Source organism: Indicator indicator, chromosome 8 (genome assembly GCF_027791375.1).
Source record: "Indicator indicator isolate 239-I01 chromosome 8, UM_Iind_1.1, whole genome shotgun sequence".
Classification (NCBI taxonomy): Eukaryota; Metazoa; Chordata; class Aves; order Piciformes; family Indicatoridae; genus Indicator; species Indicator indicator.
Window position 1 is genome coordinate 4,079,650 of NC_072017.1, and position 14,329 is coordinate 4,093,978.

At 43.4% G+C, this 14,329-nt stretch overlaps 1 protein-coding gene across 1 annotated transcript in view; it reads left to right on the top strand.

The window, feature by feature from the left end:
* GABRG1 (gamma-aminobutyric acid type A receptor subunit gamma1) overlaps positions 1-14,329 on the top strand; it is a 68,838-nt gene that overhangs the window by 12,214 nt on the left and 42,295 nt on the right. The window contains exon 2 of the mRNA XM_054382798.1: positions 11,562-11,710. Coding sequence (XP_054238773.1) covers positions 11,562-11,710 — 149 coding nt within the window. The remainder of the gene's footprint in view (positions 1-11,561; positions 11,711-14,329) is intronic.

Sequence of the window (14,329 nt, forward strand, 5' to 3'; positions counted from 1 at the left end):
TCTAAACATTCAAATATATATAGGCAGCACTTTTAGGTCTGTGGAATGAACAGCAGGTGCCTCTGCTTTTATCTTTGGGATGCATTCAGAGGAGTGTGTCCAGCAGATCCAGGGAGGTTCTCCTCTTCCTCTACTCTGCCTGAGTGAGACCTCACCTGGAATATCGTATCCAGTTTTGAGTTCCCCAGTTCAAGAGGGACAGGGATCTGCTGGAGAGAGTCCACTGGAGAGCTACCAGCATGACTGAGGGAGTAGAGCACTACCTTATGAGGAGAGGCTGAGAGAGCTAAAGTCTGGAGAAGAGAAGACTGAAAGGGGATTTAATAAATATTTATAAATATGTGAGGACTGATTGTCAGGAAGGAAGGGACAGCCTCTGCTCAGTTGCACCCTGAGATAGGACAAGGGGTAATGGATAGAAAGTGCAGCACAGGAGGTTCCACCTCAACATGAGGAGGAACTTCTTCACTGGGAGGGTGACAGAGCACTGGAACAGGCTGCCCAGAGAGGTTGTGGAGTCTCCTTCTCTGGAGACTTTCAAGCCCCATCTGGATGCATTCCTGTGTGACCTGTACTGGATTCTGTGGCCCTGCCTTTGGCAGGGGGTTGGACTTTGATGATCTCTGGAGGTCCCTTCCAACCCCTAACATTCTGTGACCCTGTTAGTGCTATGATTGTTCTTTTCTCTTTTACACAAAGCTTTACTTATTTAATACTAAGTGAGCTTCTTTGTGTAGCTTATCCCTAAAATCTAATGTTTCTTTCTGTATATGTTTATTTTCTCACACTTTTCCATTCTAAATTTACTAAAAACTCAGGCAGGAGAAGGGAAAGGGTAAACAGGGCAGGAAATTATAGATAGATAAATAGGAGATTAAAAAAGGGAAAGAGCACAAGACAGTATGTGTAGCCAGAGGAAGAGTTAACCTAACAGTATATGGTGGGCTTACTGGAAAAATATATGCAGAGAATAAGTAAAACAGACTTCAGTAGGAGAGAGAAATATTTTTATCACAGTCTCACAGTATATCAGAGGTTGGAAGGGACCTCAAGAGATCATCAGGTCCAACCCCCCTGCCAGAGCAGCATCACTTAGGGTAGTCTGCACAGGAATGCGTCCAGGTGGGTTTGGAAAGTCTCCAGAGAAGGAGACTCCACAACCCCCCTGGGCAGCCTGTTCCAGGGCTCTGTCACCCTCACTTTAAAATTTCTCCTCATGTTGAGCTGAAATCTTCTCTGTTCAAGTTTGAACCCATTGTTCCTTGTCTTATCACTGTGAACCACTGAAAAGAGCCTGGCCCCCTCCCCTTGACCCCCACCCCTCAGCTATTGATAGACATTGATCAGATCCCCTCTCAGTCTTCTCTTCTCCAGACTAAACAGCCCCAGGGCTCTCAGTCTCTCTTCACAGCGGAGATGCTCAAGTCCCCTAAGCATCCTTGTGGCTCTTTATGAAATGCTGGGGTTTTTTTTGAAGGGAAAGAGAAAACCCTGGAACTTTTGAGGTTCTCATTTTATAACACAAAAAAATATACCAAAGTCTAGTAAGGCAAAAGGAGGGAGAGATAGATTGACAAAAGCATCTGAGATGGAATGGGTAGGGAGAAGAGAAAAGAGAATTATGCTAAGAAAGTTTCGAAACTAGTTTAGGATGGCTGAAGGAGGAGAAATACATCAGTGGCTGTATCCCACTGGATTAAGAAGAGCAAGTTATGCTTTCTGGAGACTTTTTGTTTCAGTAGCTGCATTTCTGTGCTTGCAGTTAGGCTGATTTATTTCCTCAGATATTTTGTGTACTGAATGAAGCCTATCAGTGAAGAAGGCGATGATGGGATGCAAAAGAGTGTTCATTTCTGCAGAAATGGTATAGGACTGATGAGTATGAAGTCAGCCATGAAGTTGGGAAGGTAAATCTTGGGGGATGTTTAAACCATCCACTACTGACAGCTAACAACAAAAGTAAGATTCCAAGAAAATCTTCTGGAGAAAAACATAGTTGGGTCCTATTCTAACAATCGTGACTGTGTGGTCTTGCTGCTCTTTCTGCTACTGAAAAGAATTAAGTTGTGGATGCATTCCTGTGTGATCTGCTCTGGCAGGGGGGTTGGGCTGGATGATCTTTCAAGGTCCCTTCCAGCCCCTAACAGTCTGTGATTCTATGTGAGTGTGTATGTGCAGGAGTCCCAGTCCTTTATTTTTAACTTCTGAAGGATACAAGTCTGTCTGTGGTTCTTGTTTTATCTTAGGAAGACCCAAGGAAATGTTTTGAATTGCTGACAGAAGAGTAATTACTGATTCCTACCACGCTGCAGTTGCATTTTACTCCCTCTAAAAAAGAAGTTTCTTCTGTCTCAGGTACTGCTGAAACTTAGCATCCTTCTGGGTGTGAGCTTTTCATCTATCCTGGTTCTATTCTTGGGGAGACCCAAGGAAATATTTAAACATGTTTGGAATTGCTGACAGAAGAGTAATTACTGGTTCCTACTATGTTGCAGTTGCATTTTGCTCCCTCTGTAAAGAAGTTTCTTCTGTCTCAGGTACTGCTGAAACTTAGCATCCTTCTAGGTGTGAGCTTTTCATCTACACCTGGTTCTATGCTTTGGTTCCTACACTTGCCTAAGTTCTTGATTTATTATTTTGTTTTATTTTTACCTTCTGAATTAGAATCATCACCAGCCTCTGTCCCAGCAGCTCTGGATGCTGGGGTGTCAGTCATCATGTTTTTTAGTGATGCTTCAGGTATTTTTTTTTTCTGTGTGTGTGTAATCCGGCTAGGTCAGATGACCTCCAAATTGTCATTGATGGAGCCATAAAATACACTTCTTTACCACATCATACAAGCTTATCATGCTTGATATTCTGGAGTAAAGTAGTATCTGGTTAGAGGTCTGATTGGTTGGAAGCTTTCCCTGAAAAACTTCCCTGGAAACCTTGTTTGCCTCAACTGACTTCCTAGGAAGCATTTTCTGGTTAAATACAGTGTTTTGACAAACTCTGGAGCTGTATTGGTGCTGGTAAAGTAATCTCCCATGTTTGCAATTTAGGAGATATTACCTTTTTTTGTCTGAAAGTTAAGAGAAATAGCTTGGTTTTAGAATCACAGAATCAGTCAGGGTTGGAAGGGACCACAAGGATCATCCAGTTCCAACCCCCCTGCCATGGGCAGGGACACCTCACACTACATCAGGCTGCCCAGAGCCTCATCCAGCCTGGCCTTAAACACCTCCAGGGATGGGGCCTCAACCACCTCCCTGGACAACCCATTCCAGGCTCTCACCACTCTCATGGGGAAAAACTTCTTCCTCACATCCAGTCTGAATTTTGTTTATTTTGAAAGTATTGGAAGATAAAGGTTAAATTGTATTATACTTAGAAAAAGGACATAGATATAATACATAGCAGGAATTGCAGCCAGTGAATAGCAGCTGTCTTAGGAGTCCACTGTTCTAAAGCATGGAACATCCTTCTGTTGGTAAAAAATCCTGGAGCAGCTGCTTGTGGCTGGTGTTGGAGAAGATCCTCAGCTGGCTGAACTCACTCAACCTACTGCTTTCATTTGCATATGTAAGAGAAGAAGGGAAATGCTATGTTCCTATGTCAGAAATTATCTGACACATTGACTTTCCTTCTTGGTTATTAAATGAGCATCTTTGTATTCCTTGTAGGGAAAGGATTACTTCCCAACAGACAAAGCTGCTGTGTAGGATTGTTTAAACCTCACCCCTGCTGAGCTGCTTGAGTGTAACCATGAAGTGTTGGTGGAGATAATTAATGTTCCCTGCCCAGTCTCTGCTGCTTCTCCAGAAGCTGTGCAGGTTCCTCATAAATCAACCCTTCTTGGAGGACTGGGTACCCTTGGGGGTGTTGAGTGGGAATAGGTACCTGGGGTTTAGCTGTGTTTCAATACTCCCACCTATGCTCCACTTTTGCATGTAATGCATGGTCATACCAGGAGGAGCACTCTCATTGTATCAACTCTTTTCCCAGTTCATTACATAGCCTGACACGAGTTAATTGCAACTTAAAGCTCATCTGATTGGTTTTTCCTCATCTTTAAAGGAGAACAAAGACCTATGCTGTTCATGTCTGAAGATCAGTGTGTTGCCTGATGTTGAAAAGACTTTATTTAGGCATTAGTCTGGTGTGCTCAGGGATTTATTAGTCATGGCAATGTCTCAAATTAGTTGAAGGACAGAGAGCATAATTAGGGCTCTTTTTGCCTAATTACTGTTAACTGTATACATGCAGTTTACTGTTTATGGGGCTGGCTGAAGTGTTAGAACAAGCAGCGTGTTAAGAAGTGAGTTCTCTCATTTACAGAAATCATTAAAATTGGGATGACCACCTTCACTAATAGATGTAAAAGAGCTTCATGCCATGGAACAGAAGTGTGTTTGTTTGATTTCATGTTTTTATTCTAAATAATTGGCTCTCCAGACATTCTGAAAAAGACAGAGTGAGCTTTGTTGGGGAAAATTACATTCTACATTAAGTGGGAGAGGATCAAGTTGTGTAGTCTGTGTGTAACAAATAACCTTTCAATGAACTTAGGATGGAAAATAACTTCTCTTCAAGTTTGCTTTCCTTCCTGGAGTTATGGGAGATAGGAGACAGTGCTGCTGATAAAGTGAGAATGGAGCTAATTGGCATGAATCTTGTCTGACTCCACTCTGCCCTGGTGAGACCTCACCTGGAATATTGCATCCAGATTTGGACTCCCTGGCTCAAGAAGAGACAGGGATCTGCTGGACAGAGTCCAATGGAGAGCTACCAGCATGATGAAGGGACTGGAGCATGTGCCCTATGAGGAGACTGAGAGGCCTAGGGCTGGTTAGTCTGGAGAAGACTGAGAGGGGATTTAATAAAAGTTTATCAATATCTGAGGGCTGGGGGTCAAGAGGGAGGGGACAGGCTCTGCTCACTTGCACCCTGGGATAGGACAAGGGCCAATGGATAGAAACTCCAGCACAGGAGGTTCCACCTCAACATGAGGAGGAACTTCTTCACTGGGAGGGTGACAGAGCACTGGAACAGGCTGCCCAGAGAGGTTGTGGAGTCTCCTTCTCTGGAGACTTTCAAGCCCCATCTGGATGTGTTCCTGTGTGACCTGTGCTGGATTCTCTGGTCCTGCTCTGGCAGGGGGTTTGGACTTGATGATCTCCAGAGGTACCTTCCAGCCCCTAACATCCTGTGAGCTTATGACTGCAAGAAGTAAAAAGGTGCTCAGCAAAGATTAACTGTTGCTGATATTTGATCAACCTCTCTACCTGAATTTAACATTTTGGCTTCTGATTTGGACTGAAGTTTGCTCTCTTCTGTGTTTCCTTCTACCCTATTGCAAATCCTTGAGGAAAAAATTAGACTTCACAAAGTGAGATGCATAGAGACTCAGGTAAAGTCAAGAGTTTTGAACCACCTTGTTTTCCAAAGGGAATAATTCCTTCAAGAATATTGTCTAAGAACATAGGTTAGATCCTGAGAGATCATCTCAACTGATCTTGCTGAGTGGAAATCTGAAGAGATTCCTACCTTTGAAAAACAGGGTAGTTCAAATCTCTTTAGGAAGACAAAGATCAGTGTTCCAGACCCCTAGAAATTAATATGTCCACAGTGTCTGTCCTGTTGTCTTCCTGTGTCTAGGTGGTCTTTTGAGGGAGCTTTATGCAACTCCCCAAGAAACATCCAGATTGAGAATTCAAGTTGGCAAGTGTTGTGTGCTCTGCTCTGCACTGGAGAGAGTACAGAAGACTTTCTCTGTATTCTGGTCACTTCCTTTTTCCCAACCAGCATAATTTCTTTCTTATCTCAGTCCTGTGGCTGCGTGTCAGTGGCTATGGCTTAGGAATCAGAAGTGTAGCACTGGGTGCCATCAGCATTGCAGCCTTTATTGCATGCTCACTGGTCTTGAGCATACTTTAAAGAAGAATTTAAAAGATAGGATGGTGGTAGCTAGATGAGTTAATCACAATCAGTCATCTCTGAAAAGGTCAGTAAGATATCAAGAGAAAGAGTAAGACTAAGTCCTTTCCCTGTATAGAACAGGGATGGTCTTGTTCCTCCAGCCTTTGACACTCTGCCACAAGAAGCTCCTGGCAAAGCTGGCAGCTCGTGGTTTGAACAGATTCATTCTGAAATGGGTCAAGAACTGGCTGAAGGGCCGGGCCCAGAGAGTGCTGGTGAATGGTGCCACATCCAGTTGGTGGCCAGTCACTAGTGGTGTCCCCCAGGGATCAGTGCTGGGCCTCATCCTGTTCAGTATCTTTATTGATGATCTGGATGAGGGGATTGAGTCCATCAACAGTAAATTTGCAGATGACACCAAGCTGGGAGCAGGTGTTGATCTGTTAGAAGGTAGAAGGGCTCTGCAGAGGGACCTTGACAGGCTGGACAGATGGGCAGAGTCCAATGGGATGAGATTTAACAAGGCTAAGTGCAAGGTTCTACACTTTGGTCACAACAACCCCAAGCAGCACTACAGGCTGGGGACAGAGTGGCTGAGAGCAGCCAGGCAGAAAGGGACCTGGGGGTGCTGTTGATAGTAGCTGAACATGAGCCAGCAGTGTGCCCAGGTGGCCAGGGGAGCCAATGGCATCCTGGCCTGGATCAGCAATAGCGTGGCCAGCAGGACAAGGGAGGTTATTCTGCCCTGTACTCACCTCTGGTCAGGCCACACCTTGAGTGCTGTGTCCAGTTCTGGGCTCCTCAATTCAAGAGAGATGTTGAGGTACTGGAAGGTGTCCAGAGAAGGGCACCAAGGCTGGGGAGGAGTCTGGAACACAAACTCTATGAGGAGAGGCTGAGGGAGCTGGGGGTGTTTATCCTGGAGAAGAGGAGGCTCAGGGGAGACCTCACTGCTGTCTACAACTACCTGAAGGGAGGTTGTAGCCAGGTGGGGGTTGGTCTCTTCTCCCAGGCAACCAGCACCAGAACAAGAGGACACAGTCTCAAGCTGTGCCAGGGAAGGTCTAGGCTGGATAGTAGGAGGAAGTTCTTCACAGAGAGAGAGATTTGCCATTGGAATGTGCTGCCCAGGGAGGTGGTGGAGTCACTGACCCTGGAGATGTTCAAGAGAAGCCTGGATGAGGCACTTAGTGCCATGGTCTGGGTGATTGGATAGGGCTGGGTGCTAGGTTGGACTGAGTGAGCTTGGAGGTCTCTTCCAACCTGGCTGATTCTATGATACTAATTTCTGTTTGTGCTGCTTTAGCTAATGGATTAGTGAGCCACATGCTCTGGTTAACCTTGTGTACTGGTATGGAAGCCTTGTGTATTTCTCTTCCAGCAGTTGAAACTTTTTTCAGCATGTCTTACTTTCTAGATGAAGTGAGATGGTTCTGTGTAAGTAGTGGGGAATGTGCATTTTAAGCCAAGACTCTTGTCAGACCCAGAGAAAGATTGCCTTTAATAAAAGTGCCTCCTGAAATCAATTTGCTTAGTAGTGACTGGAAAACCTCTGGGATATTGGGATGGAATTTTTCCCTCTTCCTCTGAGACTGAATTATTGATACCTTTCTGTGAGCTATCAGTGTCCTGGGCTGTATACCTATTTATAATTCAGACTTTTACGTTTGGAGGAGGACCAGAGGTCCTGCAGTCAAGCAAGGCAGAAAGTGAAAATTTGAAATGTATTTGTTTGTTTTGTTTTGGTTTTTTTTTGTTAATTTCAAGTTTATTTAAGTACAGTAAATAGGGGAAAAGAGAGATGTGGAGAGCAGGTTACTCAGATGTTGTATAGTTGGAGAGCCAACGTGAATCAAGCCTCCTGTGACCTCAGAGCTGGCCCTGCTGTCAGCAGGAGACTGGTCTAGAGCCCTCCCATGATCTCTTTTTCCATCAGAGTTGTCCTGTGAATCTATAAATAAAATTAAGAACTCTTCAAAATGTCAAGATATTCAAGTGACTGTGAGTGAAGGTGTCATGATTGTATCTCCTCTTGGGTTTAGGTGGGGAAGGTCTGACTTCTTGTACTTTGCATTTTGACTAGGTCTGTGCTGCTCTTAATAACAACGTGGAGAGAACACTAAAGTAGGACAGAACTGTGTCCCCATCACTTCAAATTCTCAACAAACACTTGAGCTGGTCCTGAGATTCTGTGCAGAACTGGGTGCTTGGGGATATGGTTTACAGGTGAACTTCCTAGAGCAGGGTCAATGGCTGGACTTGAGCCCAGGGATCTTTTCCAACCTGAATGATTCTGTGAACTCTGGCAGTTTCACCATGCTTTCTCCTGTTTGTGGGGTGGAGGACAAGAAGAAGAAGAAGAAGAAAAGGTCAGTTTTGTAGTGGGCTTGGAAGAAAAGGTCAGTTTTGTAATGGGCATGTCCCTTTCCATAGACAGCTGCTTATAAATTAAGTTTTGCTGCTCATTATCTTAATGCTCCTGGGGAAAGAGTAGCATTGCCTCTGCACTCTTAGCAACCATAAGCTCATTTATATAGTAATCAGATGACATAAAGAGCAAGCAGACCAAAAATATGGACTAAAGAAAGCTGCATGGTAATGAAAGATGAAAGATTTGGCAGTAGGTAGCTTTGAGGGAAAAAGAGTGGATGGTTCCAAAACTTAGTTTTTTCCTTCTTTTAATGCTTCTATTAGTCGGATCCTGCTAATGGGAAATGTTAAATATTTCATATCTGACATTTCTATAATGTCTATGCAGTAAAGACCAAGTATTTTATGGTGCATTTCAACTTAAAGGAAAGCAAACACTTTGCAGACTGTTAGAGGGGAAGCTGCTAGGGAACCTTGTATTTAGAGTGCATATTACTTTCAGCTCTAATAGACCCTTGCAACTTGTTTGCAAGTAGGAAACTTGCAGGAACTTGTTTGCAGTAGGTTCCTCTGGGAACCTACTGAGCTGTGGCAAACTCCCTGTTGCATTTCCCAAATGAAGCAGGCATGCCAAGACCACTGAGCATTTTCCACAGCAGTGTTAGTCTTGATTTTCAGTATTATTTGAGAGGTGATGCAAGGTCTTTTGCATACAGGCTGGTATGGTGCATTCCTACAAAGGAATGTGATAGAAGCCATGCACATGTACTCCATCCATGTCCTTTCCTGATTTTTTTTCTGTCCTTTCCTCCTGAAGGTGTAGTCTCCATGTGTAACACATGGAGGAAATGTGGCCAACAGAGCCAATGGGATCCTGGGGTGCATCAAGGAAAGTGTGAGCAGCAGGTGTAGTGAGGTTCTTCTCCCCCTCTACTCTGCCCTGCTGAGACCACACCTGCAATCCTGTGTTCAGTTTTGGGCTCCCCAGTTCAAGAGAGACAGAGACCTGCTGGAGAGAATCCAACAGAGAGCTATGAGGATGATTAAGGGACTTGGGCATCTCCCCTGTGAAGAGAGACTGAGAGCCCTGGGGCTGTTTAGTGTGGAGAAGAGAAGGCTGAGAGGGGATCTGATCAATGTCTATCAATAGCTGAGGGGTGGGTGTCAAGTGGAGGGGACCAGGCTCTTTTTGGTGGTGCACAGTAATAAGACAAGAAACAACAGGGTCAAGCTTGAACATAGAAGATTTCAGCTCAACATGAGGAGAAACTTCTTTCCAGTGAGGGTGACAAAGCCCTGGAACAGGCTGCCCAGAGGGGTTGTGGAGTCTCCTTCTCTGGAGACTTTCCAAAGCCACCTGGATGCATTCCTGTGCAGACTCCCCTAAGTGATGCTGCTCTGGCAGGGGGGTTTGACCTGATGATCTCTTGAGATCCCTTCCAACTTCTAATGTTGTGATGGTTTTAAGACCATCACAAATGTACTGTGATACAGTGATAAACGTACTGGAAAAAATCCCACCCTTAGTTCTGAGAGCAGTGTGTCTGTGTCATTTAGAAGCCCTGAAGTCCCTTTCTAATGATATAGCAGCAACAGTTTTGGTTTTGGTGTAGTGTGCAACACAAATTAGTACAAAGGACAGTCATTCAGTTGCTGTCTTTTACTGGAATGCCTGGGCTTATGTTACCATAAGAAGTGGTTTATATGGATTGCATGCATCCTGTAATAACTGCTAGCCAGTGCCCATTTGTTGAAGATGTGTTGTGTAACTGTCAGGGATGCCGCTATCAGTCTGATGCACTCTGCTTGAATTGAAGCCCACAGCAGTTCCCTGAAATAAGCTGGGTGAGTAATAGAGATTGGAAACTTTAGTGCTGGAGGAATGCTGAAGTCCACATTTGTTTGATTCAAATGGAAGGAAAACTCCATCCAGGCATTCTTTGACCTTTTGGTGCTCTCTGAGCGAATCTGCAGACACAATCAAGGTATTGCAATTTCTTCCTAATGACTTAGTGATTAACTACATATTGCAGCTTATCTCATTAAAAGGTAGGCAACAAATGAAAGTGGAAGTGTTTTCCTTGCATGTTTGTTTCATCTTGATAAAACAGGTAGCTAAAAAAAAGGTTATTCTTAACTGAAAGGAATGGTGCAGCAGTTTAACTCTAGGTTGTACACACGCAAAACTGCTGGAGAGGGTCCAGAGGAGGCCATGGAGATGATCAGGGGGCTGGAGAACCTCGCCTATGGGGACAGGCTGAGAGAGTTGGGACTGTTCAGAATGGAGAAGAGAGGGCTCCAGGGAGATCTTAGAGTGGCCTTCCAGTACATCCAGTACCTGAAAGAGACTACAAGAAAGCTGAGAAAGGACTTTTTACAACGGCTTGTAGAGATAGGACAAAAGGGAATGGATTGAGGCTTGAGGAGGGCAGATTTAGAATGGAGATTAGGAAGAAATTCTTTACAGTGAGGGTGGGGAGACAGTGGAACAGGTTGCCCAGGGAGGTGGTACATGCCCCCTCCCTGGAGGTGCTCAAGGCCAGGTGGGATCAGGACTTAAGGAAACTGGGCTAGTGGAAGGTGTCCCTGCCCTTGGCAGGGGGGTTTGGAACTAGATGATCTTTAAGGTCCCTTCCAAGCCAAAGCATTCTATGAATGTTGGTTTGCTTGCTTGACATTTGAGTGGAAATGAATAAGTATGCAAGTCTTACTGCTTAATGTTCTAATGTTTCATGCCTTACTATGGTTAGAAGAGAGGATACTGGGAAGTGATTCTGCTCCTGTTCTTGGCACCAAGATGTATCTTCTACCCTGGTTAAGCATCCCTTAGAAATGTTAGCACCATGAAATGAAATGAAACACCTGTAGGGAAAAGCTTGGGGATAACAGTTGGTGTTTTAAACCAGGAAAAGGCTGACAGTAAAAGGATGTCTGCTGCTGCTTTTATAGCTTTGACTTGTGGCTTGAGTTTTTCTGTCTGGGTGATGTGTTAATGCCTCTCTCCACGGGTTTGTTAGCTTATACTCTCTACTGCCATAAACCAAAATGTTGAGGGTTTTGTTGTTATTGTTGTTTTGGGTTTTTTTTTAATAAGGTCCTGCCACTTTCTCTTGGCACCAGAGTGCATTTGGAGCTTTATCAAGTATTCTAAATCATGTTCAATATTTTAGCAGTTGTTTTTCCTCACCTCTTGTGTATTTAGTTTCACTGTTGAGATGATATTTTTTTTACCTAACCTTCTTTTTTCTTCTCTCTTTATTTTTTTTTCTTTTTAAATTCACTAACCGTAGAGCTGATAAAGCAGATGATGAGGATGATGAAGATCTAACTGTGAATAAAACATGGGTCCTTGCACCAAAGATTCATGGTGGGGATGTAACTCACATACTGGACTCCTTACTTCAAGGATATGACAATAAGCTTCGGCCAGATATTGGGGGTAAGCCTGCACAATAAATCAGTAGACAGAAGATGTGAAGCAGAGGTGGTGTACATTTTGTGAAAGAAGGGCCAAAAAAAAAAAAATCTGCTTAATGCAAATTTTGAAGCTCAATATAACAAGCTAGGTATAACAGCAATAAAATGCAACGATTTTCTGCAACTGGTAAAAAGAATCTTCTATGCCAGAGGAAATTTGTGAATGTTTTATTTACAATCTCTCTTACCTGAAGTATTGCTTTGGCGGGGGGGAAGTGGGCAATCTATATTAAATCATTACAAGGCAATTACAGTTTGCTGTGTTTAAATGTGACCTTCTGGCAGAAAGAGTTGTAGATGTAAAACAGTGCTGGCTATTTAAAAATTTTGATCTGGAGTCAGTAGGAGTTTGTTAAAGAAAATATTCCTAGATATTTTTACTCTTTCTGTAGAAAATTCATTGCAAAGGGTTTATGTTGAGCAAATTTAACTCACCCTAGTTCCTTTTTTTTCCCCCTTAGCTCAGACTTGAGAAAAGTGCTGAAGAATCTTAGAATATAGTTAAGGACTATAGGAAGGAAAACTGCACTACTATGCTGCTAGTAGGAAGGGAATTTTGTCTTTCCATAGTCAAAGCATCAGTTTGCATGTAACCATTAAGTGTAAATATCTGGAATAATGTTGTGTTGCAAACATGGAATGCTTGAAACCTTGTCTACCAGATGCATGTTGGGTCAAACTAAGGAGAAGTAATTTATTGTCTCTGAGTTTGTTTCCTGTGCTGTGAAGTCAGAGGTGGAGGAGATAATTCTTTGTTAAAGACTTGGCTTTCCCTGTTAAAGGAATGTGATGTAAGTCTGTAAGCTGCTTATATGATAAACACTGCAACCACCTAGACTTGTTTCATTCATGTAGGAGAACAGGCAGATGCAATCTCAGCCTAAGTATCTGCTTTTGAAAGCTTCTGACACATTGTTTTCTTCCCCAGATTGCTTAGTTCTGTTGTGTTGTTGACTGGTCTGAAGATGCTAAGGGACAATTTTTTCTCTCACTGTCGTAAACACAAGCACATGTGAACCCCATGAAGTTTGCTGCAAGCCTTTGCCTTTGTGATCATTTAGTTGAATTAATGCAAACATTTAGATGACAAGAAAGATGTTCCAGCATAGTTTTCTTCAAATTCTCAGTGTGTGACAGATGTAGAGCGTTACTTTGTTTTCCCCTTGACAGGGCAGGCAATAAAAGGCAAAGGGATTGTAGGATCTTAGAATGGTTTGTGTTGGAAGGGCTGTTAAAGATCACCTAGTTCCAATTCTTCTGCCATGGGTAAAGGGCACTTTCCACTAGATCAAGTTGCTCAAAGCCCCATCCAGCCTGGCCTTGAACATCTCCATGGATGGGGTGTCCATAACTTCTCTGGGCAACCTATTCCTGTGCCTCACCTCCCTCACAGTCAAGAAATTCTTCCTTGCATGTAATCTAAATCTACCCTCTTCCAGTTTAAAGCCATTACCCCTTGTCCTGTCACTACATGTCCTAATAAAATGTCCCTCTCCAGCTTTTCTGTAGACCTCCTGTAGGTACTTCTACAATGTCTTCACAGAGCCTTCTCTTCTCCAGGCTAAACAACTCCAACTCTTTCAGTCTGTCTTCAGAGAAGAGGTGCTTCAGTCCTCTGACCATGTCCATGGCCCTCCTCTGGACTCCCACCAACATGAGGGAAATAGGAGGGCTTAAATGGTCTCCTCTAGGATTCCTCTTAGTGCTTAGCTGGTAATGGGGATGAAAGAATAAAGAATCGTGCTTCTCCTCTCCCCCCATAAAACTTAGAATAAATGTAAATAAAACAGGGGAAGAGGAGTTGATTCTGACACCTCAAAATGGATTTAGGTGGGCACAGAATAATTTTGCTGCGATCCTTACCTTCCCCTGTGTGAAGTCTTGATCAGTCAAGAACTCTACCTTTTAGTTAGTAGCTCACTTGTACAGCTCTTTGGATTCCAAGCATCAGTTCCTGAAAGACTTTTGATTCTGGTTTCTCTCACATAAACGTTCTCCTTCCATTCTCCTCTGCTCTCTTGGTGCAATACTTCTGCACAAATCTGACCTTTGCTGCCTGGGACCTGCCTCAATCCAATATCATAGAACATGAATAATGAATAATCATGAATAACAAGTCAGAGTGTGAAAAGCTGGAGACATTTGGCTGTGTTCACCTTGTCTTATGTTAAGACTTAAGTCTCTTCTGGATGGACAGGAAGCTGCAGGCTTCTGCTACAAGGAAGAAATATGGGCAACATAAGTTGGAATTTCCAACTTTCGAGTGAAGGCATCACGTTCTGTCCAGCTGCAGACATTTAAGAGTCAGGAAAACAGCATCAGGCTATAGTGCATTCACCTCAGTCTGCTTCAATTATGCAGATAAAATCTGGTGTCAGGTTCCACATCTTCAGTGGGGATGTCAGTACTTGTACAACAAGGTTATTGAACTGGAATTCTAATTATCTTTCAAAGCAATAATAAGTCACAGAAAGGTTTTACTATTGAATTACAAAGCTTAGTTACAATAGAAACATTTTTGTCTTGTTTGGTTTGAACCTGGACTTTCTGGGTTCAAATGCCAGAGCAGGATTTTGTTTTC